We start from the raw sequence: 26132 nt of genomic DNA, 5'->3' as shown, positions 1-26132 counted from the left end.
TTACTAGCTGTGTGACCTTGGGCAAGTCACAAACCTCATTGCCCCGCAAAAAAAGTAAGTAAATAAATAAGAACTCCTTAGAATCTTTTTTGATAGCTTTGCCTGGCATTCAAGGCCAGGCACAATTCGGTGCTATCCAAGCTTTTTCATCCTACTTCTCATATACTCAAACCAGATTAAAAGTGGCCCATATGTACTCTTCATTATTTACCTCTGTAACTTTTATTAGATGCCATTTCCTATCCCTTCCCCCAAACCTCTGCCCTCTGAGATCCTATTTACTCTTCAAAAGGCAGCCCAAATAGCAACTTGTACGTGAAGAATTCACTGATATGATCAGCTAAGTTTGACTTTTTTTTGGGGGGGGGGGTGAGGCAATTGGGGTTAAGTGACTTGCCCAGGGTCACACAGCTAGAAGTGTTGTGTCTGAGGCCAGATTTGAACTCAGGTCCTCCTGAATCCAGGGCCGGTGCTCTGTCCACTGTGCCACCTAGCTGCCCCTAAGTTTGACTTTCTTCAAGCCTCATAGAACAGTGTTTGCTCCTCTATCGTGCATTAAAATCTGTTTCTCACTAGTTGCCTTTCTTCTTCTAGTCTCAATACTCTAACAACACAAGGTAATTCTTGATTAGTTTTTGTTTTGTTCCTAGCACAAAAGGTGCACTTCAATTAACTGATAGGACTTTTGGTGAAAACATAAGCAGTAAGAAACTGATTTTCATTCATGTTTCAAATGTTTTCTTCCAAGTTGTATTTTTACATCCAACAGTCTTGATTATCTCAAATGCCATTTAATTTTTACATGAATAAGACAAAACAATACATGTTATATTAGGAGCTGACAATATTTCTGTAGTAAGTTAAAAAATGAGTAGTTTGATTACAGAAGTACTGATGTACTAACAGCATGTTTTGGATTTCAGATAATCATACAGAAATGCACATAATTCAAATACAATTCAGAAAACCTCACTCCCCATCAAAATATAAAAATGATAATCTGAGACAAAATATCTATTTTTCTTTACTAAAAACTGTATAAACATAAAATAAGCATAAAAACACAACTTTAGAATTTATGAAGATTAACTATATAAAAATAGTCATTTTTTCTTACAAAGGTACCATTTATTACCTCAAAATATTTTCTACATGAATAATTATTTTAAAATTGCATTATTTTTAAACTGATAAGCCCCACAACATTAGATTTTGATTAGAAAAACCCTCTTGGAAAAATACTTTGGTATGTATCTTGAGCTGATTTTTAAAAAATCCTCTAAAATAATTTTAGGGGCTTGTAAACATTTCTTTCTATTAAAGCACAGTAGAATAAGTAATGCTATCAGCTGCATATAGAATCAGCACATGATTTATTATGATCCATTTAGAGAAAGTTACCAAACCCCAAAAAACAAAATGCCATTTGAAAAACCTTTCAAATGTTTATACTGTTCTATCTAGTTTACTAAATGTTTCTATAAAATGACTGGAATACTTCTTTGAAAGTTTCATTTTCAGTTCATGTGGTTTGGACATCTTGAAGGACAAAACCTGCAAAATGATTATGCCCTAGTTTTTTTTGCTAAATCTCTTGCATTTTAAAAAAGATCATTTTTAAAGACTTGATAGTTGAGCAAAGTACACATAATTTATACTTTTTACAAAGCATTAGGTTTTCTTTTAAATCTTCAGTTTAGAATATTGGCAGACAAAAATATTTACATAAACAATTAAAAATAGCAAATTTCAGAACCTAGTAAGTAATGAAAATCTATACCAATAAAATGTTGGTTAAAAAAAAAACACACCATCAAACTTCCATTAATAAATTGTCTCAGTTGCAAACTTAACTGATAACTACCATGTGGGAAATTAAAATTGTTGAAAATTCACGTTCTCTGTTGATTAGATGTTTTATTCCAATAGAGGTTCCAGTTGTGCCAAGGAGCTTGCTTGAAGTCCTCCTATTTCCATTAGGTACTATCGCCAGCATCTTGTAAATAAAATCTTTAGTCTTTATGTTGCAACTTCTTGTTTTAAAAGTTTCATTTTTGACCTTTAGTTTACAAAATTTCATATAAAAAGAAAATCCATTCACTTTTTAGGTAAGTCCATAAAATTTGTTCATCTTCTTTTTAGACATTTTTATGGGAGTAGAGATCTTTTAAAGTTTTTAATTCTTCTATTAAAGTTTTATTTTGATTTTCCAAGACTGCAACTCGATTTTCCAGACACTTAACATATTCTTTTTTCTTTCTACGGCATTCTCGAGCAGCTTCTCTATAATTAAATATAAAAACAACCAATTAAAATTAATTTCATGTAAATCATTATGGACAGTGAGATAGGCCTTAAAATTAAATAAGGTAATGGTGTGGACTGCCTTTGTGAAACAAAGGCCCATTATTTTAAACATCAACCTTTTTTATATGACTGCAAGGTCCTATAATAATCACATTCTTCAGAGAATTAAAGTTGTAGGTTATCCAACAGAAAATGGAAAGGTACAAGTTAAGCATGAGGTGGCTGTAGAACATCACCAACTAAGTCCACCAGCAACAATAAATTGTAGAGTGTGAGAAAATAATGGATTTTGCCAACACCCAAAGGCCCCAAACCAGAGGGGATTGATTTGATTGACTGAGATTAGGTACGTTAATCACCACAGTCAAAGTTAAATCACTTGAAATCACACCTGCCTGGCCCTCAAGAGGGTGTCGTTCTCAGAAGACTCTGATGTCAACACAGGAGGACTCACAAGTCCGGTGAACCAATGGATTTGGGTGATGCTAGCCAATTAGCTTGAAGCAGGGTGGAAGACCTGCCTCTCCTCCATACGAGGAAGAAGGATCCTGGAGCGGTTTGTTGCTAGCACAGGCCAGTGTTGGAAGAATTGAGGACCCTAGGCTAGAGAGATTTTTCTTGGCTTTCTGAGCCAGGTGTTCTTTTTCATTAATAAATGCTTAATGCCCAAAACTGTTGCTAAAGCTTCTAATTTATAAGTAAACCCTAGTTAGTTTTCCCTACACTTGGGACAGGAATTAGGCGACTGCACATTACATTTTTTTTTTGTGGTTTTTTTTTGGTGAGGCAATTGGGGTTAAGTGACTTGCCCAGGGTCACACAGCTAGTAAGTGTCAAGTGTCTGAGGCTGGATTTGAACTCAGGTACTCCTGAATCCTGGGCCAGTGCTCTATCCAATGCACCACCTAGCTGCCCCTAAACCAAGTTTGTTTTTTTGTTTTGTTTTGTCTGGGGTTTTTTGCAGAGCAATAAAGGGTTAAGTGACTTGCCCAAGGTCACACAGCTAATAAGTATCAAGTGTTTGAGGCTGTATTTGAAGTACATATCTGGGTGAGGCTAGATTTTCTTTATATAACATGTAGTAAGTTATTGCAATTTTAAAATTAATTAAACATTTTAAAGTTTATGTTAATTTCTAATATGATAAATATCAACAGATATAAACCAAAGCTCTGTGTTATCTTCAATAATCTAAGAGTATAAAGAGGTCATGAGACCAAAAAGTTTTGCTCAAATATGCAGCCACAATGTCAGTTTGGGGTTAGTTTAAAAGTCTGCTTAAAGGTCAATCACACATTATTTCATAGCACTTACCTATTTTTCATCAATCTTATTTCCCTTTTCAACTGTGGATCATCTGTTTTGGTTGTCTGAGATGTTAGAGCGACAGGAGATGTCATCACTACTGTCTGGGGAAGGTTAGTATTTGTTGGTGTGGCACGAATCTGGTAAGTCTGCATATCTCCTGATGCAGCTGTATGGTCAGAAGAGGTAGTATTTATTAAAGGATATGCAACGATATGTGGAGGTAGTTCTACAGGATACAGATAGATACAGATACAGATAATATAGGACATGCTTACTTTGTACAACCACTTGGTTGCTAGGGACAAGTATCTGCTGTCCATCAGACGTCTGTGCATACTGAAGAATTGTTGTTCCTTGCTGAGTGTTGCCTGCATTTGTCATTGTTAATGTCTGCAGCCCCTGCACTCCATCGGTGCTTGGACTGGCCAGTTGTAATGTTCCATTTGGAGCAATGGCAACTTTAATTAGGAGGAGAAAATAAAAGAGTAGTTTAATTTTTCTAGTTGATATTACGATACAGTAAAACCTCATTAATTCCAGATCCCAGTATTTCATAATTCTTACAGGTTGGCCTCAAAAGTTTGTAATTTTTACAATATTATGAAAAATGATCAAGTTAAGCCCAAAATGTTTCCATTTTCACATTCATACTTAACAGGAATATTTGAATACAGATGATGTTAACTACAAATAGTTCTTGTCTAGTCACTAGAGGAGTTCTAGAAGGATCTCTCCTTAGTAATGATTAGTGATTCTAGCCCAAATGTAAGCTTCATGGAGCTCCCTTTTGATGAATGCTCAACTTCTTCACCCCTTTAGTGGGGGGGATGGGTGTTGGTAGAAATGAAACAAAACAAACCTACTTCCCAAATTTGACCTGCTAAAGAAAAATGAAAGTTAACTCTCCTTTTCCCCACTCATTAACAGAACTTATACATTTAATATAGCTTGGTATATGTTAGTTTAAGGGAAAAACATTAAACATTATTGATTTCCTTTCTCAGTGTCAAAAGGCAAAACCTGCAAGTTTCACAAAGGGAATGGGAAATTTAATGGGCTATTTCTACCATTGTGTTTTTTAATCCCTCCCTCCTTCTCCTCTTCACCTCAGCACCCCTCAAGCATTTCTACTTAGCTAGCACTGGCTGGTGGGCACAAACACTCTTGCTCTCTATGTACATACTTACATATGTGAGCATGCATGCATGGATACATTACAGTTTGTGTCCATTAGTGGACTTAATAATCAAACCTTTTAATAACCAGACCTAAGGACCAGCAAGCAGAGAATTAATGACCAAGTAGTAGATTATTTCCAATCTAATGGTGTGTCTTCATTAACAGCTATTTTACTACTAATAATTACTATTAACTAGCTAATTGATATTAATATTAATATCAAGAGCACCTATTATAAAATATTTGTCTCCAAAATAAATGCAAACAAAATTAATTATTTTGTCACATAATATCAGATGGTGATATCTACATTATCTTATCTTTTGATACAGTTATCTTGGTTGGTCCTATTTCCCCTGCAAATTTTCCTACGGTTAGTGCGTTTTTATTTCCCCACAACACTGAAAAGCACAGGACTTTGCACACAGCAGATACATGTGGCTGATTACAAATTATCCTCCTGAAAAAATTCTAAGATTCAGGGTGGTTAATAACCTGCCAAAATTGAGTAGCAGAAACAATCCAGTTCCACAAGAAGTCAGTTACAGAAAGGGCTTCAATCCAAGCTGATAAATCTATTTTTAAAGGTTCATTTTCTCATTTTACTATATTCTAATACAGATCTTTGGCTTCTGGTTGCATCAAATGCCTCAGGTCCAATAATTAGAGTTAAGACCATGTACCAAATAAAACACATTTATCCCAAATCAAAAAGGTCTAGTCTAGATGTCTACTTCATTTGCATCTCAGACCATTACAAGTTGTCCTGACTTTTGTCTGGAGTTCGATGACTCAGAGAGTGAGAGTGAGGCAGCCAACTTTTCACTAAATCCAATTCACATGCAAGTCAACTCATTGGTTCTCTTCCAAAACAAAGGAAGAATGACAACTTCATATACTTACTGTATTGTCCAGTGCTAGTCTGGTAGATAGGAGTTGGGACAGACATAGATGTGACTGTTGAAACTCCAGGATTTTCTCCGTCTCCCTTCCTATCTCTGGTGTCTTCTGATGAAAGTTCGTTCAAGATTTTTCTGTAGGAAAAAAAAGAATTCCATTCACTCACCACTGATGAAAGTCAAAATTCTAATCTGGTTTACTTATAAGCACCTTTACTTGGCAAAAGCTCATTAAAACTAGCTAACTCCTCACACAATTTTATTAGTACAGTTTGAAAATTTACCACAGTCTACCTAAATAACATTTTCATGAGACTATTCAGATCTGTAAAAATTTTTAACTGATCAGAGACATGAAATAAGCTTCCTTGAATTGAAAAACAAGGGGTTGGATAAAGCCAAGAACATGAATGAACAAAAAAAGTTTATTACGCATTTACTACATGCCAAGTATTGTACTAAGTGCTGGAGATACAAATAAAAGCTACCTGGGGAAGTATACCCTATTTAAAAAGAACTTTTGGGAAAGCAGAAAAACAGTTTAGCATGTTAGAAATGCAGCCAACAGCTCGAATAGTATTGCACAGCTCAGCTCGCAGCTCATCAATTGTGTGTATTTATATTTCCATCTCTTGTCCCTTTCTTTGCATTCTCAGGGCCACTGCTTCACTTCTTGATACCTTGATTACTAGAATAATTTCCTGGAGGCCCTTCTCTCTATCTCTTCCCTTTCTACTCTATTCTACATATGGCTGCCTAATTAATCTGATCAGTTTCAGTGTCTGGTCATTAACCATAGAATAAAGCTCAGACTGGGGCAACTAGGTGGCTCAGTGGATAAAGTACCGGCCCTGAATTCAGGAGGACCTGAGTTCAAATCTGGCCTCAGACATTTGGCACTGACTAGCTTCATGACCAAGCACCATTCCCAATGGATATGTGGTTAAAAGGATATAAATAAATGATTCTCAAAAAAAATGCAAACTATTAACCTCATGAAACATCAATCAAGGACTTATTTTTGTTGTTGTGGCAATTGGGGTTAAGTGACTTGCCCAGGGTCACACAGCTAGTAAGTGTCAAGTGTCTGAGGCCAGATTTGAACTCAGGTACTCCTGAATGCAGGGCCGGTGCTTTATCCGCTGCGCCACCTAGCTGCCCCAATACCTCGAATATTTAAAGATAGCTATCGGGGGCGGCTAGGTGGCGCAGCGGATAAAGCACCGGCCCTGCATTCAGGAGTACCTGAGTTCAAATCTGGCCTCAGACACTTGACACTTACTAGCTGTGTGACCCTGGGCAAGTCACTTAACCCCCATTGCCCCGCAAAAAAAAAACAAAACCCAAAAAGCAAAAACAAATATAGCTATCATGTCCCACATGCTACCCTTTAACTCTTTTCTGGCAACAGAGATTCTCATTTCCAAGTTAAATAATAGCCCCAATTTCCTTCAATTACTTTTTACCAAAAACCAAAAAACTTTCTCCTCTCTCTGATCCTACAAAAACTACTTAGTGCATTTATTAAAATGTAGCTTCTTTTTTCAGTTCATAATCTAATTCAGTGAGACAAAAGTGTATATGGGCCAATTCCAAATTCATTCCCCATTCCTATTTGTCACACATCCAAAACAGTAGAATTAGTAGGAAAACTCGGTATTACCTTTGATGAAACAGCTTTTAAAAAATTAAATATCAACCACAGGATCAGCTAGGTGGCACAGTAGATAAAGCGCCAGCCCTGGTTTCAGGAGGACCTGAGTTCAAATGAGGCCTCAGACACTTGACACTTACTAGCTGTGTGACCCTGGGCAAGTCACTTAACTCTCACTCCTCCCCGCCCCCCCAAATAAATCAACCAAAAAACAACTAGAAACATTAACACAACTACTAATCCATTATCCACCTGGAAGATTTTCACAAGGCACTTATAATCCTCAAACAATACTCTTAAATTTATTAACATAAGATATTGCCTAATGACCTTAATAATACCATTTTAATTTCTAATGCTAAACAAGTTCATTTTATTGACATTTCATTTTAGAAGTTCTTGGAAACTCACTATTGAAGTTTTCCCTCACTAGAAATGAAGTGGCCTTTCTATTCCTCATTCTGACATGCACCTCACTTCCAGTGCATTTTGATTAATGTCTGAAGATAATGAAAATATTCAAATGTACACACTCCATGGTATAACTGTCTATCCATCGATTTGTCCTGACTTTTTTTTTTTGGGGGGGGGGGGGGGGAGGCTGGGCAATGAGGGTTAAGTGACTTGCCCAGGGTCACACAGCTAGTAAGTGTAAAGTGCTTGAGGCCAGATATGAACTCAGGTTCTCCTGAATCCAGGGCCAGTGCTTTATCCACTGCACCGCCTAGCTGCCCCCCTGTCCTGACTTTTTTAAGTTTTGTATTTTAAATAATTTTTGCTGATGTTTTTACATCACCTAGATTTCCTAGTGTATTGACTGCCTCCCCCACCTCTCACCTCCTGCCTACTTCCAGTGAGGCATCCATTAAAACAAAAATAAAAGGGAAAAAAAGTCTGTCATCATCTGCAGGGTATAATCTCCCACCTCTGCAAAGAAGGGAGTAAAGTGGATCTTAGAGCACTTGGCCTAAGTTAAGACAACCTTGGTTCAAACTTGGACTCAGACAGAGTCATCTGTGTTGCCTGTCTGCCTCAGTTTCTTCAACTGTAAAATGAAGATGACAACAACACTTACCCCCCCAGAGATGTTGTGAGAATCAAATGAGATCATATTAGCATAGCATTTAACACAGTATCTGGCACACAATAGATGCTTAAATAAATGCTTGTTTCCCTCTTCCTTCATCTCTCTTCTTTGGAGTCAAACTTGGTGATTATTATTTATTTTTGCAGGGGCAATGAGGATTAAGTGACTTGCTCAGGGTCATACAGCTAGTAAGTGTCAAGTGTCTGAGGTCCGATTTGAACTCAGGTCCTCCTGAACCCAGGGCCGGTGCTTTATCCACTTCGCCACCTAACTGCCTGGTGATTATCGTTTAAAAAATTTTTGAAATTACAAATATTGAATCAATGGGCTTTTCCATAAACAAAAAAAGAAGACTGTACATGAAAGGGCAAATCTCTACTATGTACAGCTTGCTTTTCTTTTTAGTTTTGGAATTAATTCAACTTGAAACTTTCAAGTTGTGCTGCACATGTGATTCTTTCTAGTTTTCTTACAGTGCTCTTCTGCAAATTTTAAAGAAAATGCTTTAATGGTGGTGATTATCTTACATAATTTGTTTTCCACTAATTTTCACAGCACAAGCTCCTACATCACATCTAAAGCACTATACAACCATTGGAACAAAATAATGAAAACACTTATGAGGCAATACTCACTTGTAAGATGGGCGCCGTGCTAAAATCCCCCGAGCTTTCTGTGAAGAGCCTATACTATCAGATGAATCCTGAGAATCTTCACTCTCTGACCAGGATGATACCTAAAACAGTACACTTTATTTCATGATAATGAACAAGACAGGTAAAATATTCAAGAGGGTTCTAAGACCTAATTTTCATACTATTACATTCAGAATAATTAGACAACTTCAAATGCATTCACACGGATGAATCTGATTATCAATCTGAGGACAGTTTAATTCAGGAGAGCAAATTAAGGAAATCTATATATATACATATAGATATATGTATATCTAAGTCTATAGATATACATTATAGACAAACACATACATATATCTCAAAAAAGCAGCAGAATCAGAAACAAGCAAGAAAGTCTCCTCAAAACTATACCTCAGGAATTATACCAATTCTCATTTTACTCCTCTGAAATTTTATGTATATTACTCAAAATATTTTTTTTGTTTTTGTTTTTTTGCAGGGCAATGGGGGTTAAGTGACTTGCCCAGGGTCACACAGCTAGTAAGTGTCAAGTGTCTGAGGCCGGATTTGAACTCAGGTGCTCCTGAATCCAGGGCTGGTGCTTTATCCACTGTGCCACCTAGCCGCCCCCTTCAAAATATTTTTATCATTAAAACATCTATCAATGACTTCATGAAGTATTTGCAACTAGATGTAACAAAAATGTTTTATAGTTGCCAATAATTGTAAATTAGAAAAAGTGCTTTTCAAATGTCAAACGGAAATGGGATTGTACTCTAAAATGTCATACTGGTTTAAGCAATATTAAGATAACTCCTAATCAGAGATGGATAGCATGTTATTCTAAACTTACCTAAAAATAACAAATATTCTTCAATGGGAAGTTCCCTAAATAGTTTTTCCCTCGTGTTACCCACTAAGAACATATTGCCTCCCTGTGATGGCAGTTTATAAATATTTCCCTCTAAGACCAAAACAAGAAGGCACCATAATAACAGCTCTATGCACTAAATCCTGCTGGCAAATATAAGAATTCCATCTATATCTTCCCATCATTTATGCATAATCCAATCAATTAAACTTCTAAGCTCTTCTCACTTGTGAAATAGGGCAATTTCAGTTATAAAAGGAAGGGGATCAGTCAATCTATACGCATTTATTAAACACCTATTAGGTGTGCTGGGCACTGTGATAATCATGGGAATTAAAAGGCAAAAGATGATCCCTACCCTTTTGGACCTCACAATCTAATGAGGAAACAACATGCAAACAAATATGTACAATCTATAGAAAGGATAAAAAGGAAATAAATGTAAGGCACTAGAGAGGAGGGTAAGGATTCCTGTAGAAGTTGCAATATTACCTGGGAATGGAAAGCAAGAAAAAACACTAAGGGCAATTGCAGGGGAAAATGCCCAGAAACAATGTGGTTTTTTTTAGGGAACAGCAAGGAGGTCAATGTTTGAAGAGCACCTTCTCTGGTGCTGGTATACTGGGAAGAGAGACAGGTAGCTTTTGGAGGAAAGCTCATAAATTTAGCTTGGGGGGCAGCTAGGAGGTGCCGTGGATAGAGCATCGGCCCTGGATTCAGGAGGACCTGAGTTCAAATCCAGCCTCAGGCACTTGACACTTACCAGCTGTGTGACCCTGGGCAAGTCACTTAACCCTCATTGCCTTAAAGAAAAATTTTAGCTTGGCACATGCTGAGCTTAGAAATGAGCAGCACATTCAAAATGCAAAACATTTCCACACTGGTCAGCTTGTGAAAGAAAACAGGCCCCCCAAAAAAACAAACAAAAAAACCCAAACCTTAAGGAAAAGAAACTAAAAATATGCTTCAATCTGTATTCAAAATAGAATTTTTCAAAAGTCCTTCAGAGTTGCCTTGGGCCATTGTATTGCTGAGAACAGCTAAGTCATTCATTGCTGATCATCTTACAATATTGCTGTTACTTTGTATAGGGTACATTTCACTTTGCATCAGCTCATGTGAGTCTTTTGAGGTTTTTTTGAGAGCATCCTGCTTGTTCATCATTTCTCATTGCACAATACTGTTCCATCATAATCTCATCCCACAATTTGTTCAGCGATTCCCCAATTGATGGGTATCTCAATTTCTAATTCTTTGCACCAGAAAAGGGCTGTCATAAATATTTTTATAGGTCCTTTAACTTTTTGTTTCTATCTCTTTTTGGATACTGACCTAGTAGTGGTATTACTAGGCCAAAGAGTATGCATGGTTTTATAGCCCTTTGGCCATAGTTCCAAATTGCTCTACAGAATATTTGAATCAGTTTACAACTCCAACACCAGTGAATTAATGTTTCATTTTCCCCATATCTTCTACAACACTTGTCATTTTCCTCTGTTGTCTTATAATCCAATCCAATAGGTATGAGGTAGTATCCCAGAATTGTTTTGACTTGAATCTTTTTAATCAATAGTGAGTTAGGGCATTTAAAAAAAAATATGGCTACAGATAGCTTTATTTCATCTGAAAACTGTTCATATCTTTTGATCATTTATCAACTGGGAAATGGCTTACTTCAGAGGTTTTTGGAAGAAGTGTTTAATCCCTCAAAAGAGTCTGGAATGTCTAGTCGCACAGGAAAGGTCAAATGGATGAATAATATTTACAGCACAGATTTTTTTCTTCTTTTGGTGAGGTAGTTGGGGTAAAGTGACTTGCCCAGAGTCACACAGCTAGTAAGTGTCAAGTGTCTGATGTTGGATTTGAACTCAGGTCCTCCTGAATCCAGGGCCGGTGCTTTATCCACTGTGGCACCTAGCTGCCCCTACAGCCCAGATTTCAACATAACATGTATTTGGATAGACATTTTACTTGTACAACAGCATGTGTATCTGGAACAGACCTACAAAAGGACAATCACAGAAGATTGGTAGCAAGCTGCAAAGGGAAAAAAGGGCACTGCTTGAGACAGTCATTCTCCTTTAATAATTATACTAAGGGAGCAGAATGAGAGCTTAGGTCCCTGTTCCACTATATTCTAAGAATTCTTTCAAAAATGCAAGATTTACAAAAAAGATTCTGGAGCTCTTGAGGTAGAGGTGCTGTTCTCCAGACTCTTGATTCTTGTCCCTGCACTCTTTGATAGATTATCATCAATGTCTCACTCCCTCTGAATATACACTCTTGGTGATTTCATCAGCTCCCATAGATTCAACTAATCCCTCTAGCCAAAGTGTCCCAAATTCACATATCTAGCCCTCCATTTGTCTGAGGCCCTTTCTTTATCTTCTATCCTAGGCAAACCAAAGTCCATTCAGGGACCTGACAGAACGAGTAGCCTTCTCCCCATACCTTTCTGCTCCTGATTTTCCAGACTTTGCCATCATCCCTGGGCTGCCATCTCACCCTACACCATGCCTCTGCCATACTGGGCCATTCTCCCATTAGTGATCTCTCAGTGCTTCATTTTGAGGAGGAATCAGGCATGTCAAGTTCCATTCCTCTCTTGGCTCTGCTTTTGACTTCATGGAATCCAATACTGTCCCCAGAAGTCCCTTCACCTATTCATCTCCCCTTTCTGTGTGTTGTCTTTTCCCACAAGACTGTAAGCTCCTCAAGGGCAGGCACTGTCTTTCTGCTTATATTTGCATCCCTAGCCCTCAGCACAGTACTTGGCATTTTGTAAACAATATATGCTTCTTGCCTCCTCTTCTTACAAATTTCCCCTTTCCTGCCTTCTGGCTGGATCATTATCCACCCCCCCCCACCCCCCCCCCCCCCCCCCCCCCCCCCCCCCCCGCTACTCCTGTAAGAAGAAACCCAGAATCTGGTTCTCCTCAAACCTTTAGGCCGACTCCTCCCTCATTCACAATGGGGATGGGCATGGTCCCTTCTAGCCCCTCATCCTGCTGAGTGGACACAACTGCTCACATTGTTTGGATGAACAAGGAACAGGCCCTACACTAGTTAACAGGCCTTGCCACCTGCCTTGCAGATTTATGAACACTGCCATCTGACCTTGTGACGTATCCTGAGGATAGAGGGCTTGCCATCCACACCAATGTCATGTACCCTTAGGGTATCTGAGCCTTTCCAACTGCTCTTACATTGCAGTGAATTCCTGGAGCTTGTCTTGATTAGCACAGTGCCTGGTATACAGTTACAGGATTCATTTTTTTCTTTCATTCATGCATGTCATTCACCTCCAACTCAACATGCCCAAAAGAGAATTTATCATTTTCTTCATAAAATTCATCCCTCTCCTTAATTCTTTCCTATTTCTATCAAGAATACTGGGGCAGGGGCAGCTAGGTGGCGCAGTGGATAGAGCATCGGCCCTGGATTCAGGAGTACCTGAGTTCAAATCCAGGCTCAGACACTTAACACTTATTAGCTGTGTGACCCTGGGCAAGTCACTTAACCCCAATTGCCTCACTTAAAAAAAAAACCAAAAAACAAGAATACTACTATACCAGAGTATTTCTCATCACCCAAGTTTGTAACCTCAGCATCATCCTCAACTCTTTATTCTCCCTCATCCCTCATAATCAATCAATTTCTAAGTCCTATTAACTCTCCATCATCTCATCTCTCACAGCTCTCTCCTCTGCCTTCTATTCACAAACACTACCCTAGTTAAGGCCATCATCCCCTCAAGCCTGCACTTTTGGCAATCTTAACTGGCCTCTCCACTTCCAGTTTCTTGCTTCTCGATCCACCCCTGCATAATTGCCAAGTGATACTCTTAAAACAGAAATCTAACCCATGTCACTTCTCCTTAAATAAGAATTTGCAGTGGTTCCCTATTGGCCCTAAGATAAAGTATAAACATCTTATATGGCATTCAAAACCCCTCCTACTCTGGGTCCGATCTCCCTTTCCCAATTGACTGAACATTATTTTCTCTAAATTCCAGTCAAATAAGTCCATGTGCTGTTCCCTGTATATGGCATCTATCTCTTCCCTCCATGCCTCTGCACAGCCTGGTCTACATGATTCTTGGAATATTCTCTCCATCATCACCTTTGACTCCCTAATGTCAAACCCCCTCCTATGGGATGCCTCTTTCCTGACTGCCCCAGTTGTTAGTGCTCTTCACCCTCATTCCCAAATGATTTTGTACTGATTCTATATGCCCTCAGTATAGACTCATCTGAGCACTGGTTGTTTTCTTGCAGTAGCATTTACTCTATTTTTGGAATCCCAGCAAAGAGCCGAGCATAGCTAAGGCACTAAAGGAAAGGATACTTAGAAAGGTTAACTTGTCTACTACCAGCTTCTTTCCTGCCTGCTTGGCCATCAAGTTTTGATTTATAGTTAGACAAGAAAGAACCCCTCACTGAGCTAGTCCCACTCTCCTCTATGACAATAAACTTAGATAGATGGTATACAGCTATGACTTCCTCTTTTACCTAAGTATGATATTAGTCTAAAGTGAGAAGGAAACAAATGCTATTTAACTTCAAACATGCCCATGCTACCCATTTCCTCCCACTTTACTCTAGGCCTCCCCTCTGCCTACCAAAATAATCCTTCCACTACTGGATCTGCAAGTTTCTCTCCCTCAAGATCTATCTTTTCTTTTCTTTTTTTTTTGGTTAGGCAATTGGGGTTAAGTGACTTGCCCAGGGTCACACAGCTAGTAAGCATCAAGTGTCTGAGGCCAGATTTGAACTCAAGTCCTCCTGACTGCAGGGCCAGTGCTCTAGCTTTATCCATTGCACCACCTAGCTGCCCCTCTTTTTTTCTTTTTAAGATCTATCTTTTCCCTTAAAATTTTAGCACACCTGTCCTTGCAGACAGTAAATCTAAAGTGGATTTGCAATAGATAATGGTTAAGAATTTTCTTTCCCCATTGTTATGCTAAGTTCTAAGAATCATACCATTTATAAAATTGTAATGCAATAGAAACAATGGTAGCTACAATTCACAACATACCGATTCATACTTTGTACCACACAGACCAAGTTTTCAGTTACCTGCACTGTCTGTACTTGTGGGGGGTGGATTACTGAAGATGACTGAGCAGTCTGGATGACCCCCTGACTCTGTATGTGTTCTCCAGAAAGATGTACAACAGTCATTGGTGCAGCTCCTCTTAGTGACATCTACAAAAAATACAAATTCAATTAACAAAATATTTATTTTGCCCACACATAGAAGAAAGGCAAAATTCTAACAGGAAAGAATGAATATATATCTGGGTCTTGTTACATGTTACTTTTCTGCTAGAAATGGTTTGGTTGGAAAACAGCAAATCTAGTTTTAAAAGGGAAGATGAATGTTGCCTTCTTTAGCAATTTGAGCAGAATTTCATCACCACATGGAGCTGACTTCCCTGTGTATCAGTAAGGTCCAGAGAACTGAAGTGACTTTCCCAAGGTTATACAGAGAGTGTCAGAGGGCAAGACTGGAACTTCAGTATTCTGCCTCCAAGTCCAGTATTTCCACTACACCACATTTGGTTTCATGATCTGCATGGTGTCAATAACATAAAGATGACTACGGTGTATAGCTTCTGTACTGAAGTGACTTACAATCTAGGAGGGAGCTAAGACAAGGACATAAATGATTATATTCCAAATTAGAAATGTACTAGGTATTATTATTATGAGGAGAAGCACGAAGTACTAGGAAAGATTCAAAAGGGGAAAGAAATGAAGAAAGGTTTCATATCAATGACTCTCAAAGAATGAAGCAGTACGGGGGCAGCTAGGTGGCGCAGTGGATAAAGCACTGTCCCTGGATTCAGGAGGACCTGAGTTCAAATCCGGCCTCAGACACTTGACACTTACTAGCTGTGTGACCCTGGGCAAGTCACTTAACCCCCATTGCCCCGCAAAAAAAAAAAAAAAAAAAAGAATGAAGCAGTACATTCCAGGTATAGAATACACTACTAAGCAGGTCACTATATTTGGTTTCCTTTCTTTTTTCATAGCTGGGAGGAAAGCTAACAAATCATTCACTAAACTCATTGGAATAATGATGTTTGACATTGCTAGAGTTATAGAGCCAAGGCAGAGGTGGTATAGAGTGAATTCAGGGAAGAGCAAATAGTCCAGTTTGGCTGGAACAAAGAAAGTTCGTGAAGGAAAACAGAAACCTGGAAAGTGAGTTTGAAGTTAGCCCGTGAGACCCTGAGTGCCACCTAGGAGTCTGAGCTTTATGTTTTATTTATTTATTTATTTTTGCATGGCAATGAGGGTCACACAGCTAATGAGTGTCAAATGTCTGAGGCCGCATTTGAACTCAGGTCCTCCCAACTCCAGGGCCAGTACTTTATCCACTGCACCACCTAGCTGCCCCAGTCTGAAATTTATTCTATGATTAATGGCCAGACACTGAAGCTAATCAGATTATCAGGCAGCTGTATATAGGACAGAGTAGAAAGTGAAGAGACAGAGAGAAAGGCCTACAGGAGGCTAATCAAGGTATGAGGAAGTGAGGCAGTGGCCTGAGAATGCAAAGAAAGGAACATGCTATGGAAATATAAACACACACAACTCATTAGCAATTTATGGTCCCCATTTCTTCTAAATACTAAGATGACTCAAGGGTTTGAGCCTCGATGACTGGAAGAATGGTGGTGCCACAGGCCTGGTTTTTTGGGAAAGAGGATAAAGTTCAATTTTGGACAGGTTGAGCAATGAACATGCAGGTGGAAATGCTCACAGGCAGCTTTATGTTGAGCACTGTGATATAGGAGTCATAGCAACTATAGATACTGATTTTAATATCATCCATATAAGCCCTGGGAGTTGATAGGACTGTCAAGGAAAAAAATGAGAGGGCCAGGGATGTAGTCTCTTTGGCATTATTTAAAAACAAAACAAAAACCCAATATTCATGAAGGTGTAAGAACGCCTGCTTTATGGCAAGGACTATGGCAAACTTTTTTGTAATCCTCATGGCTTAAAGAAATATCAATCATCAAACAAATGCTCAGGCTCCAGGAGATAACAGAAAATTGGTGGCAAATTGCTTGCATTTAGTTAGGTTTATACCATCACATCATAAATACGAATTCCCTTTCATGAAAACTTTTTTCGGGGGGGAGGGGGAATGAAGATTAAGTGACTTGCCTAGGGTCACACAGCTAGCAAGTATCAAGTGTCTGAGGTCGGATTTGAACTCAGGTCCTCCTGAATCCAGGGCCAGTGCTTTATCCACCGTGCCACCTAGCTGCCCACTCATTAATACTTCTTGTCAAAGAAAGTTTCTCTCTTCTGATAAAGAATTTGAACAATAATTATATTTTAGTCTTATTGTAACATTTGGAAAGCGTCAGGAAGTGACGCGGGCGAGTGGGAGGAGGAAGGAAGAGACTGGCGCTCGCTCTCATTATCTTTCCTTTGGACTCTGGTGGAGAGTGGAGCTAGAAATGTGCTCTCCCTTTAATAGATAGGAATCTAGGCCTTTCTCTCTCTTTACCAAATTCTTATTCTCCTTAATAAATGCTTAAAAGTCTAACTCTTGCTAAAGCTTATAATTTATTGGCGACCACTCATTAGATATTTTAGACAGTTTAGCTAGAATTTTAGCCCTTAACATTATGAAACTCTTTATTTGTTCGTTTTTTTTGGTGGGGCAATGAGGGTTAAGTGTCAAGTGTCTGAGGCCGGATTTGAACTCAGGTCCTCCTGAATCCAAGGTCGGTGCTTTACCCACTGCATCAACTAGCTGCCCCCATGCATACCCTTTGATCCAGCTTAGGTTTATATCCCAAAGATAACCCCAAAAAGAGAAAAACACCTATTTGGACAAAAACATTTATAGCAGATCTTTTTGTGGTGGCTAAGCATTGGAAATCAAAGGAATGCCCATTAATTGGGAAATGGCTTCAAATTATTGATGGAACATTATTGTGCTATAAGAAATGACAAGCAGGATGACTTCAGAAAGGCCTGGAAAGACTTGTTACGAACTGATGTATAGTGAAGTGAGCAGAACCAAGAGAACATTGTACACAAAGACAATTTGTGCAACTGTGAAATATTGTTTGATGAAGAACTGTGAATGACAACTATTCTCAACAATACAATGATCCAAACCAATCCCAAAGGTCTATTGATGAAACATACTATCCATCTCCAAAGAAAGAACTGATATGGATTGAACACAGACTGAAGCATGCTATTTTTCACTTTCATTTTTTCTTTTATTAAAGTTTTCTTATACAAAATGCCTAATACGGCAATGTTTTATATAATTTCACATGTATAACCTATATCTGATTGTTATACCTCAGGGAGGGGGAAGGGAAGGAGGCATAAAATTGAAATTCTCAAAACTTTAAATAAACTCATGCAGGAGTCTAGTAATTACTACTTCTATCCCTAAATACTCACAAACCACTAGTTTAATAATTTAGTTTAGAATTTTGCTGGAATTTGATGGCAAGATCATTAGCTTACATTTTTTTCAAAATTTACCTTTTCTACTTTTACAAAATTTGTAGCACATTGGTGATTAGCCAATTAAGAACTTATGACTGACGAAGAATAGAACTAGAAAGCTGGGAAACAATTTTTACAGCAAGTATCTCTGATAAAGGCCTAATTTCTCAAAACTTATAGAAAACCGAGTCAAATTTATAAGGATACAAGTCATTCCTCAACTGATAAATGCTCAAAGGATACAGGCAGTTTTCAGATGAAGAAATCAAAGCTATCTACAGTCATTTGGAAAAATGCTCGAAATCACTATTGATTAGAGGAATGCAAATTAAAACAACTAAGGTACCACCTCACACCTATCAGATTGGCTAATATGACAGAAAAGGAAAATGACAAATGTCGGAGGGGGTGTGGGAAAACTGGGACACACACTCTTGGTAGAGTTGTGAACTGATCCAACCATTATGGAGAGCAATTTGGAATTACACCCAAAGGGTGTAATTGGTTTCATTAATCTACAAGTATAAGTAAAATAAAGGGGTTGCACTGACTGGCAAACCCAATATTTTCTTAAATACTACTTAAGTACTATCACATCCATTGTTATTATAGGTGTTAATTTTTTTTGCTACTGCTCAAATCATATTCCATAAAACAATAATGAAAAAAGTTGAAGTCTCCAAATCGCATTTCCCTCGTGAAATATGATGACATAAAAACCTAACAACACAGGCATCAATTATTGTTAAAAGCAAGTAAAGAAAACTACTGAATGCTGAAAACTCGTGTTGAAAGTAGTTGGTATTTTAAAAGTACAAGAAGATATATAAATTGTGGGAAGCCCTGTAAAAAAAAAAGTAAAAGCATATATTTAAATCTGGAAGGAAGCTTATAAGTCATCTACTCCAACTCCCCAGACTTGCCCAAGTGACAGCGCTGGAATGAGAGCCAAGAGAAAAACAATGACCTCAAATCCAGCAGTCCCAGTCTAGTGTGACAGACGCACCTCCAGCTACTAGGCAGCATATGCGTCACATGGCTGCGAAATATTACTACATCATTACTACATTTAGCTGGGGCAATGAGGTCAGCAAAACCTTTCTTCAGACTCCTCTATAGGCATCTATTAGCATCCCTGCAAGATCAGAACTTGGGGAAAATTATCCTATCTAGGATATCTGGGAGAATTCCCACTGGCGAATTTATGGAGGGGACAAGGACAAAATTTCCACAGTGTGGATTTTGAGCGTCATCTGATCTGCATAATGGGGGGTGTATCTCCAGGGATAAGATCACAGATCCATTAGCTTTTAGAAGCATTTCAGTCATTATCCTCAAAGAGATAGTCTCTCAGGTTATTTATTATTTAGCGTCAACAGTCATCCTCATCATCTTTAATTTCATACAATAGCAACCTGGCACCGCGGGGTTCAGGCAACTTCGAATTATGGGTTAAGTCCCATCACTTAGGGAACATAAGGATGGCCAAGTTTAACCCGGAGTTGCATTCGAATCCTGCCTCCAAGGCTCTGTGACTCTGGCCAAGTGAAGTTCTCGCACTTTCCTCATTGGTAAAAGGGGGCTATTACAATAGACATGTAGATAAAAACGGGCATAAAAATGGGTTGCATTGAATTATCAAATGTGATATGGGTGAAATGCTTTACAAACCTTAAAGTACTATGGAAATACTAGCTGTTAATATCTACATGTTACTGTCTATAATACAGAAAACTATATAGCAGTAATACATACATACACATATAATACTATATATCTATATATTATCCTAGCTATCATTGCCATGACCCCCACCAACACCTGGGGCAAACCAGACTCGTAACTAGTCCGGGCCGCTAGGTGGCACGGTGGCGGGAGGGAGGGGAAGGAGGAGACCAGAGTTCAAATCCAGTCCCAGGCACCCAACCGTGTGAGCCTGGGTAAGTGCCTTAACCCACCTCGGCTTGTCTCAGTTTCCTCGAGTGTAAAGTATAACGATGGCCAAAGCCCCAGCCCCAGGACTGCAGCGAGAATCAATGAGATAACATTTGTAAAGTGCTTGCAAGCCTAGAAGCACTATATACTAGGTCTTCCTAACCCGGGCTGGCGGAAAGCGCGGCTAATCCGCGGGGGTCAGCTGGTACCCCGGGGCCAGAGGGCCGGCAGGGCGTGGGGTGGGGGGGGAAGGTCAGGCTATCCCGCCCCCGCGGGGAGGGGTCACCCTAGGCAGACGCGGTCCCCTCGCCTGCTTTCCCCGGGCTCCGCCCGCTCCGACGCCCACGTCCCTCAGCCAGCTAGGGCGCGCGCAGGCGGCTCCCCCGGCCCGACCCGACCCGGCCCGGCCCTCCCCCGCCTGGGTCACTCACCTGAGGCCACTCCCGACGTCGCCGTTCGGGTTCCCTGGGCGGGAACTTCCCCTCCCCCGAGAATCAAGTTCCGAGCCTGGGTCTCTACCTCCCGCCTTCCGTCCGTCCGTCCGTCTGTCCGTCCGTCGGCGGCCCGGGCCGGTCCACTTGTCCTTCTCCCGCCGGCGGCCTTCCCCCGCGCAGAGGCGGAGCGGAATCAGAACTAGGGGCCGCCGCTGCGGTGGCCGTCAAAGTGTCCACAGCGTTTCTGCCGCCGACAACGGCGGCATAGTCCACTCGGGGCCCAAGGCTGGGGGAGCCGGGAGGAGGGGGGAGGGGACGAAATTCTTTCCCCGTACGAGCCGCCGTCCGGCGTCGGTGCGCCGCCCTCGTGACCTGTGACGTCGACGTCGGCCGTCGGGCTGTGGGAGCACACTTGAATCGGGAGAAATCCGGAGGAAGGCGGAGCGGAGGGTGCTCTGGCCAATGGCCTTTGAGCTCCGGGCTTGACACCGCTTCCCCCCCACCCCCCACCCCTCCCAGCTAAGTATTTATCCCTCCTGCCTGCTCTGCATCCTTTTCAGACAGCGCTGAGCTCTCCCGGTTGGCGCCTCGGTGGCGCTTCCTGTTGATAACCCCCACCTACTTCCCTCCCCGCCCCCCCCCCCCACCCTTTCCCCCCCCCACCCTCTCCCCCCCCCCCCCGCCCTCCCCGGCCTAATTTGATCCTCGATCTCTTTGTCTTTTGTTTGCTTTTAAAGCCGGCCTGTGATTTCGTTGGGAACTCCCGCTAATGCGTGCGGATCCATACTCGCTTCTGCAACTTTTAAAGTAAGGGTTTCTTGGGGACACTGAGAGGTTAAGACCAGGACGTGAGCGCTGCCTGGTCTCTCTGATTCAGACACCTATGGGACAGGGACCCTTGTGGCTGAACGTTATATCTTTTTAGATGACGCAATTAAATAGCATTTATTCAGCACCTAGGATAGACTAGGTACTGTACTTCGTAAACATTAAGTCCTAAATAAACTTCGGGTCATCTTTGAGGGGAGGAAGGGGGAGGTGTGGAGAACAGTTTGGTTTAGTGTTAGTAAAGTTGAGTTCCTGTTTTTAGTTTTGCCTGGTTTTGGCTGCTGTCTTTTCTTCCCACAACACCAACACCTAAGTCTAGTCAAAAGATAAAAGAAGAAAGTATAGAAGTTAGATTACATAGAGTGATGATTTTTGAATGGTAATTGAAAGGAATATGTATTTTTTTAGCCTTGCTGGGCACCTTTTTGATGTACAAAGGCAGATGTAGAAAAATAAACATCCTTTACTCAAATCATTAAGGGTTACTTTTATTTATTTATTTTTGCGGTGCAATGGGGGTTAAGTGACTTGCCCAGGGTCACACAGCGAGTAACTGTCAAGTGTCTGAGGTCGGATTTGAACTCAGGTCCTCCTGAATTCAAGGCCAGTGCTTTATCCATTACGCCACCTAGCTGCCCCCAGGGTTATTTTTTTTAAAAGAAAGGATCCATACTTAAGTGGAGACTAAATAATATAATCCTAAAGAACGTCTGGGTCTTAAGACTAAACTAGAACAACCGATAATCTTGCCAAAGAAAATTGTAACAATGAGACACTAGGGGCAGCTAGGTGGCGCAGTGGATAGAGCACCAGCCCTGGATTCAGGAGTACCTGAGTTCAAATCCGGCCTCAGACACTTAACACTTACTAGCAGTGTGACCCTGGGCAAGTCACTTAACCCCAATTGCCTTACCAAAAACAAAAACAAAAACAATGAGACACTATACCAAAACTTGTAGGATGCAGCCAAATTGATATCTGTAAATCTGTTTGCAAACAAAAAGAAAGTAACAAAAGATGAATGAAGTAGGCCTACACACAGCAAAAAGCCCCAAGATGAAATTGAAAACAAAACCCACTAACAATTCCAACAAATCGATGAGTCAAAGGACAATTTTGAGAAAGTCAATTTTTTTCAAAGAACATAAAGCAATATGTATCTTCTATCTAGCAGTGAAAGGAGATTCAGCTTCTCTTTATAGAATTGTCTTTATTGGATTTCCTTATACCTGACAGTTTTCACGAGAAGGAAGTTCCTTCACCCTTCTCCATAGATTCTTCACAGGTCCTTTTGTATCATAGGTAAAACTTTTATTAAAGGATTTTTTTCATAGCTTCACAAGAGTAACAGATAAACTCGCTCCTGGACTCCACAGGGAGAGGTGTGTCAAACCATTTTTTCAAACTGACTTTTAAAAGTGAGTCACTCATGCCAGCTCAGCTCTGTTTTTGGGGTGTCCATACGTCCACCATGAGGCCTTAGTGCCCTGTTTACAGTGACCTGCCCCTGTCCCTCCACTTCGGGGTCCGGGACATCTGGGAGATGCCTCTCTAGGTCAACAGTTTGATTTGATATTTTTTCCCCCTATAAACTTCTAACCTTGCTTTTCCCATTTAAATTCCTGTGATTTATACTAATAAAATCTACTATTATTTTCAAACCCCCCCCCCCCCAAAAAAAAAGTGAGTCACTCAACATTCCATTCATTCTCTTTCTGGCTCTTCAGGCTGCAGTCAGTATCCACAAATTGTGATGGACATTCAGAAGGTTAACACAAATTGTTTCTGAATCAAATTATCTGGATTTTTGCTGAATGTACACCTGAGTTTTGTTTTTATTCAGTAGTGTCTTACTCTTCCTGAAAAATGTTAAATGGACACTTTGATGTTTTCAAAACATAGCCAAACTTGCCCTCACTTTAAAATTTTATTTTTATTTTTTCTCAATTATAGGTAGATATTTTTTGAGTTCCAAATTTTTCTCCCACCTTCCCTTACCTCCCCCCTTCAGAGGCCAGCAAACAATTTGATATAGGTTATACATTACAGTCATCTTAAACATATTTCCACATTAATCAGAACAAAAGGGAAAAAATGCAAGAATAAACAAGAACAATAACAAAAAAAAGCAAGGATAAAAGTGAAAATAGTATGCTTCTATCTGCATTCAGACTCCATAGTTCTTTTTCTGAATGTAGAGAGCATTTTCTACCATAAATCTTTTGGCATTGGCTTAGATCATTGTATTGCTGAGAAGAGTTAAGTCTATCACAGTTGATCATCACAAAATGTTGATACGCATTTCATTCAACATCAATTCATATAAGTCCAGGTTTTTCTGAGATCCATCTGCTTATGTTTAGTATTGATATTACTTCATTGTCTATGATACCTTTTAGCAAGACGTCTTTTCCTTCCTTATCTCTTTTAATTAGGTCAATTTTTACTTTTGCTTTGTCTGAGATTAGGATTGCTATCCCTGATTTTTTTTACTTCAGCTGAAGCAAAATATATTCTGCTCCAGTCTTTTACCTTTACTCTATGTGTATCTCTCTGCTTCAGATGTGTTTTTTGTAAACATTTTGTAGGATTCTGGTTTTTAATCCACTCTATCTGCTTCCATTTTATAGGAGAATTCATCCCATTCACATTCAGTTATGATTACCAACTGTACTACATCCTATTTTTTCCCTTGTTTGTATTTTTCTCTTTCCTTTCTCCTGTTCCTTCTCACTAGTGTTTTGTTTCTGGCCACCTCAGTCTACCCTCCCTTCTATCAGCCCCAACTCCCTTTTGTCCTTTCCTCTTTCATTTCCTAGTTTTGCCCTCCTTTCTATCAGCCCCACCATCTTTTTGTCCTTTTCCCATTTCCCCTCCTGGTTTTACTCTCCCTTCTATTATCACTCCACCTTTTTCTTTATAGAATTCTATACCCAATTGAGTGTGTTATTCCCTATTTGAGCCAAATAAGATGAGAGAATCCACTGTGCCATCTAGCTGCCCCTTCATGTGTCAGTTGAGTCTTGTATTTGTAGATTGAATTTTCTGTTTGGTTCTGGGCTTTTCATTAGGAAAGTTTTAAAGTTTCCTATTTCATTGAATATCCATCTTTTCCACTGAAAGATTATGCTTAATTTTGCTGGGTAGTATATTCTTGGTTGTAATCCCAGTTCCTTTGCCTTTCTGAATATCATATTCCAAGTCCTCTGATCCTTTAATGTTGAAGTTATGTACTTATTTATTTTTTAAAAATTATTTATTTATTTGAATTGAATTTTATTTTCCAAAATGTATGTAAAAACAAATGTTGACATCAATTTTTAAAAACTTTGTGTTCCAACTTCTCTTCCTCCCTCCCTTCCCACTCCCCACCCACAAGAACTCAAGTAATTCAAAATAAGTTATACATGAGTAGTCATGGAAAACATTCCCACATTAGCTAGGTTGTGAGAGAAAACAGTCAAAAACCAAAACTTCAGATTAAGGAATTGTCAAAGAGGAGAAAAGAAAAATTTTTAAAAATGTGTTTCTATCTGTTTTCAGATACTATCAGTTCTTTCTCCATAGATGGGTTGCAATTTTCATAAGTCCTTCAGGGTTATATTGGATCATTGCCTTGCTGAAAATAACCCCCTGCTTCCCAGCAGATCATCTTACACTGTTGCTGTTATTTTGTATACAGTACATTTCACTCTGCTTCAGTTCATGTAGGTCTTTCCAGGTTTTTCTGATAGTATCCTGTTCATCATAATCTGTATATTCTACCTTAAACTTGACAAAGAATTTTCTTCATAATAGTCCAACAAAGTAGGTACCATACATTTTGCCATTATAATCAATCATCATAACTATTTCCCTCCATCCTATTCCCTTCCCATGATACTTACTCTACTTTCTATCTTTTACCCTGTTCCTCCTCAAAAGTATTTTACTTCTGACTGTCCCCTCCCCCACTCTGCACTCCCTTTTTTCACTCCTCCTTCCTTATCCTCTTCCCCTCCTACTTTCCTACAGGGTTAAATAGATTACTCCTCCTAATTGGGTGTGAATGTTATTCCTTCCTTGAGCCCACTCTGAAGAGATTAAAGTCTTTGAGCTAATTCTGTGTTCTAAATTTTTCTTCCTCCCTCCCTCCTCAACCCTCCCTATGAAATCAAACAATTCAATATGTCAGACTTGTGCAGTTATTATTTTTTTGGGGGGGGGGCAATGGGGGTTAAGTGACTTGCCCAGGGTCACACAAGTGTCTGAGGCCGGATTTGAACTCAGGAACTCCTGAATCCAGGGCTGGTGCTTTATCCACTGCGCCACCTAGCCGCCCCCCATACTTGTGCAGTTATGCAGAACATCTTCACCTTCCTTGAAAGTGTTTTTTTACTGCTCTCTCCCCCAATCAAGGGCAGATTCCCTCTTTTCCCTCTTCTCCCCCAACCCATCTCCTTCCCCTCCCACTTTCCCTCAGGGCAGAAATATATTATTACACCCACTTGAGTATGTATG

General features: G+C 39.7%; 1 protein-coding gene across 1 annotated transcript; it reads right to left on the bottom strand.

The window, feature by feature from the left end:
- Positions 1–775: 775 nt before the first annotated feature.
- Positions 776–21122, bottom strand: ATF1 (activating transcription factor 1). Its single transcript, XM_043969278.1, has 7 exons — positions 20802–21122; positions 15019–15147; positions 9070–9170; positions 5698–5828; positions 3891–4073; positions 3622–3781; positions 776–2283 (listed from the first exon to the last, which is right to left on the bottom strand). Exons 2-7 carry the CDS (start codon positions 15145–15147, stop codon positions 2139–2141), a joined length of 849 nt encoding a protein of 282 aa, XP_043825213.1. The 5' UTR covers positions 20802–21122; the 3' UTR covers positions 776–2138.
- Between the last annotated feature and the right edge of the window lie 5010 nt (positions 21123–26132).

The sequence above is a fragment of the Dromiciops gliroides genome, chromosome 5 (genome assembly GCF_019393635.1).
Source record: "Dromiciops gliroides isolate mDroGli1 chromosome 5, mDroGli1.pri, whole genome shotgun sequence".
Classification (NCBI taxonomy): Eukaryota; Metazoa; Chordata; class Mammalia; order Microbiotheria; family Microbiotheriidae; genus Dromiciops; species Dromiciops gliroides.
The sequence above is the reverse complement of the archived record's forward strand: the minus strand, read 5'-3'. Positions and strand labels throughout refer to the sequence as shown.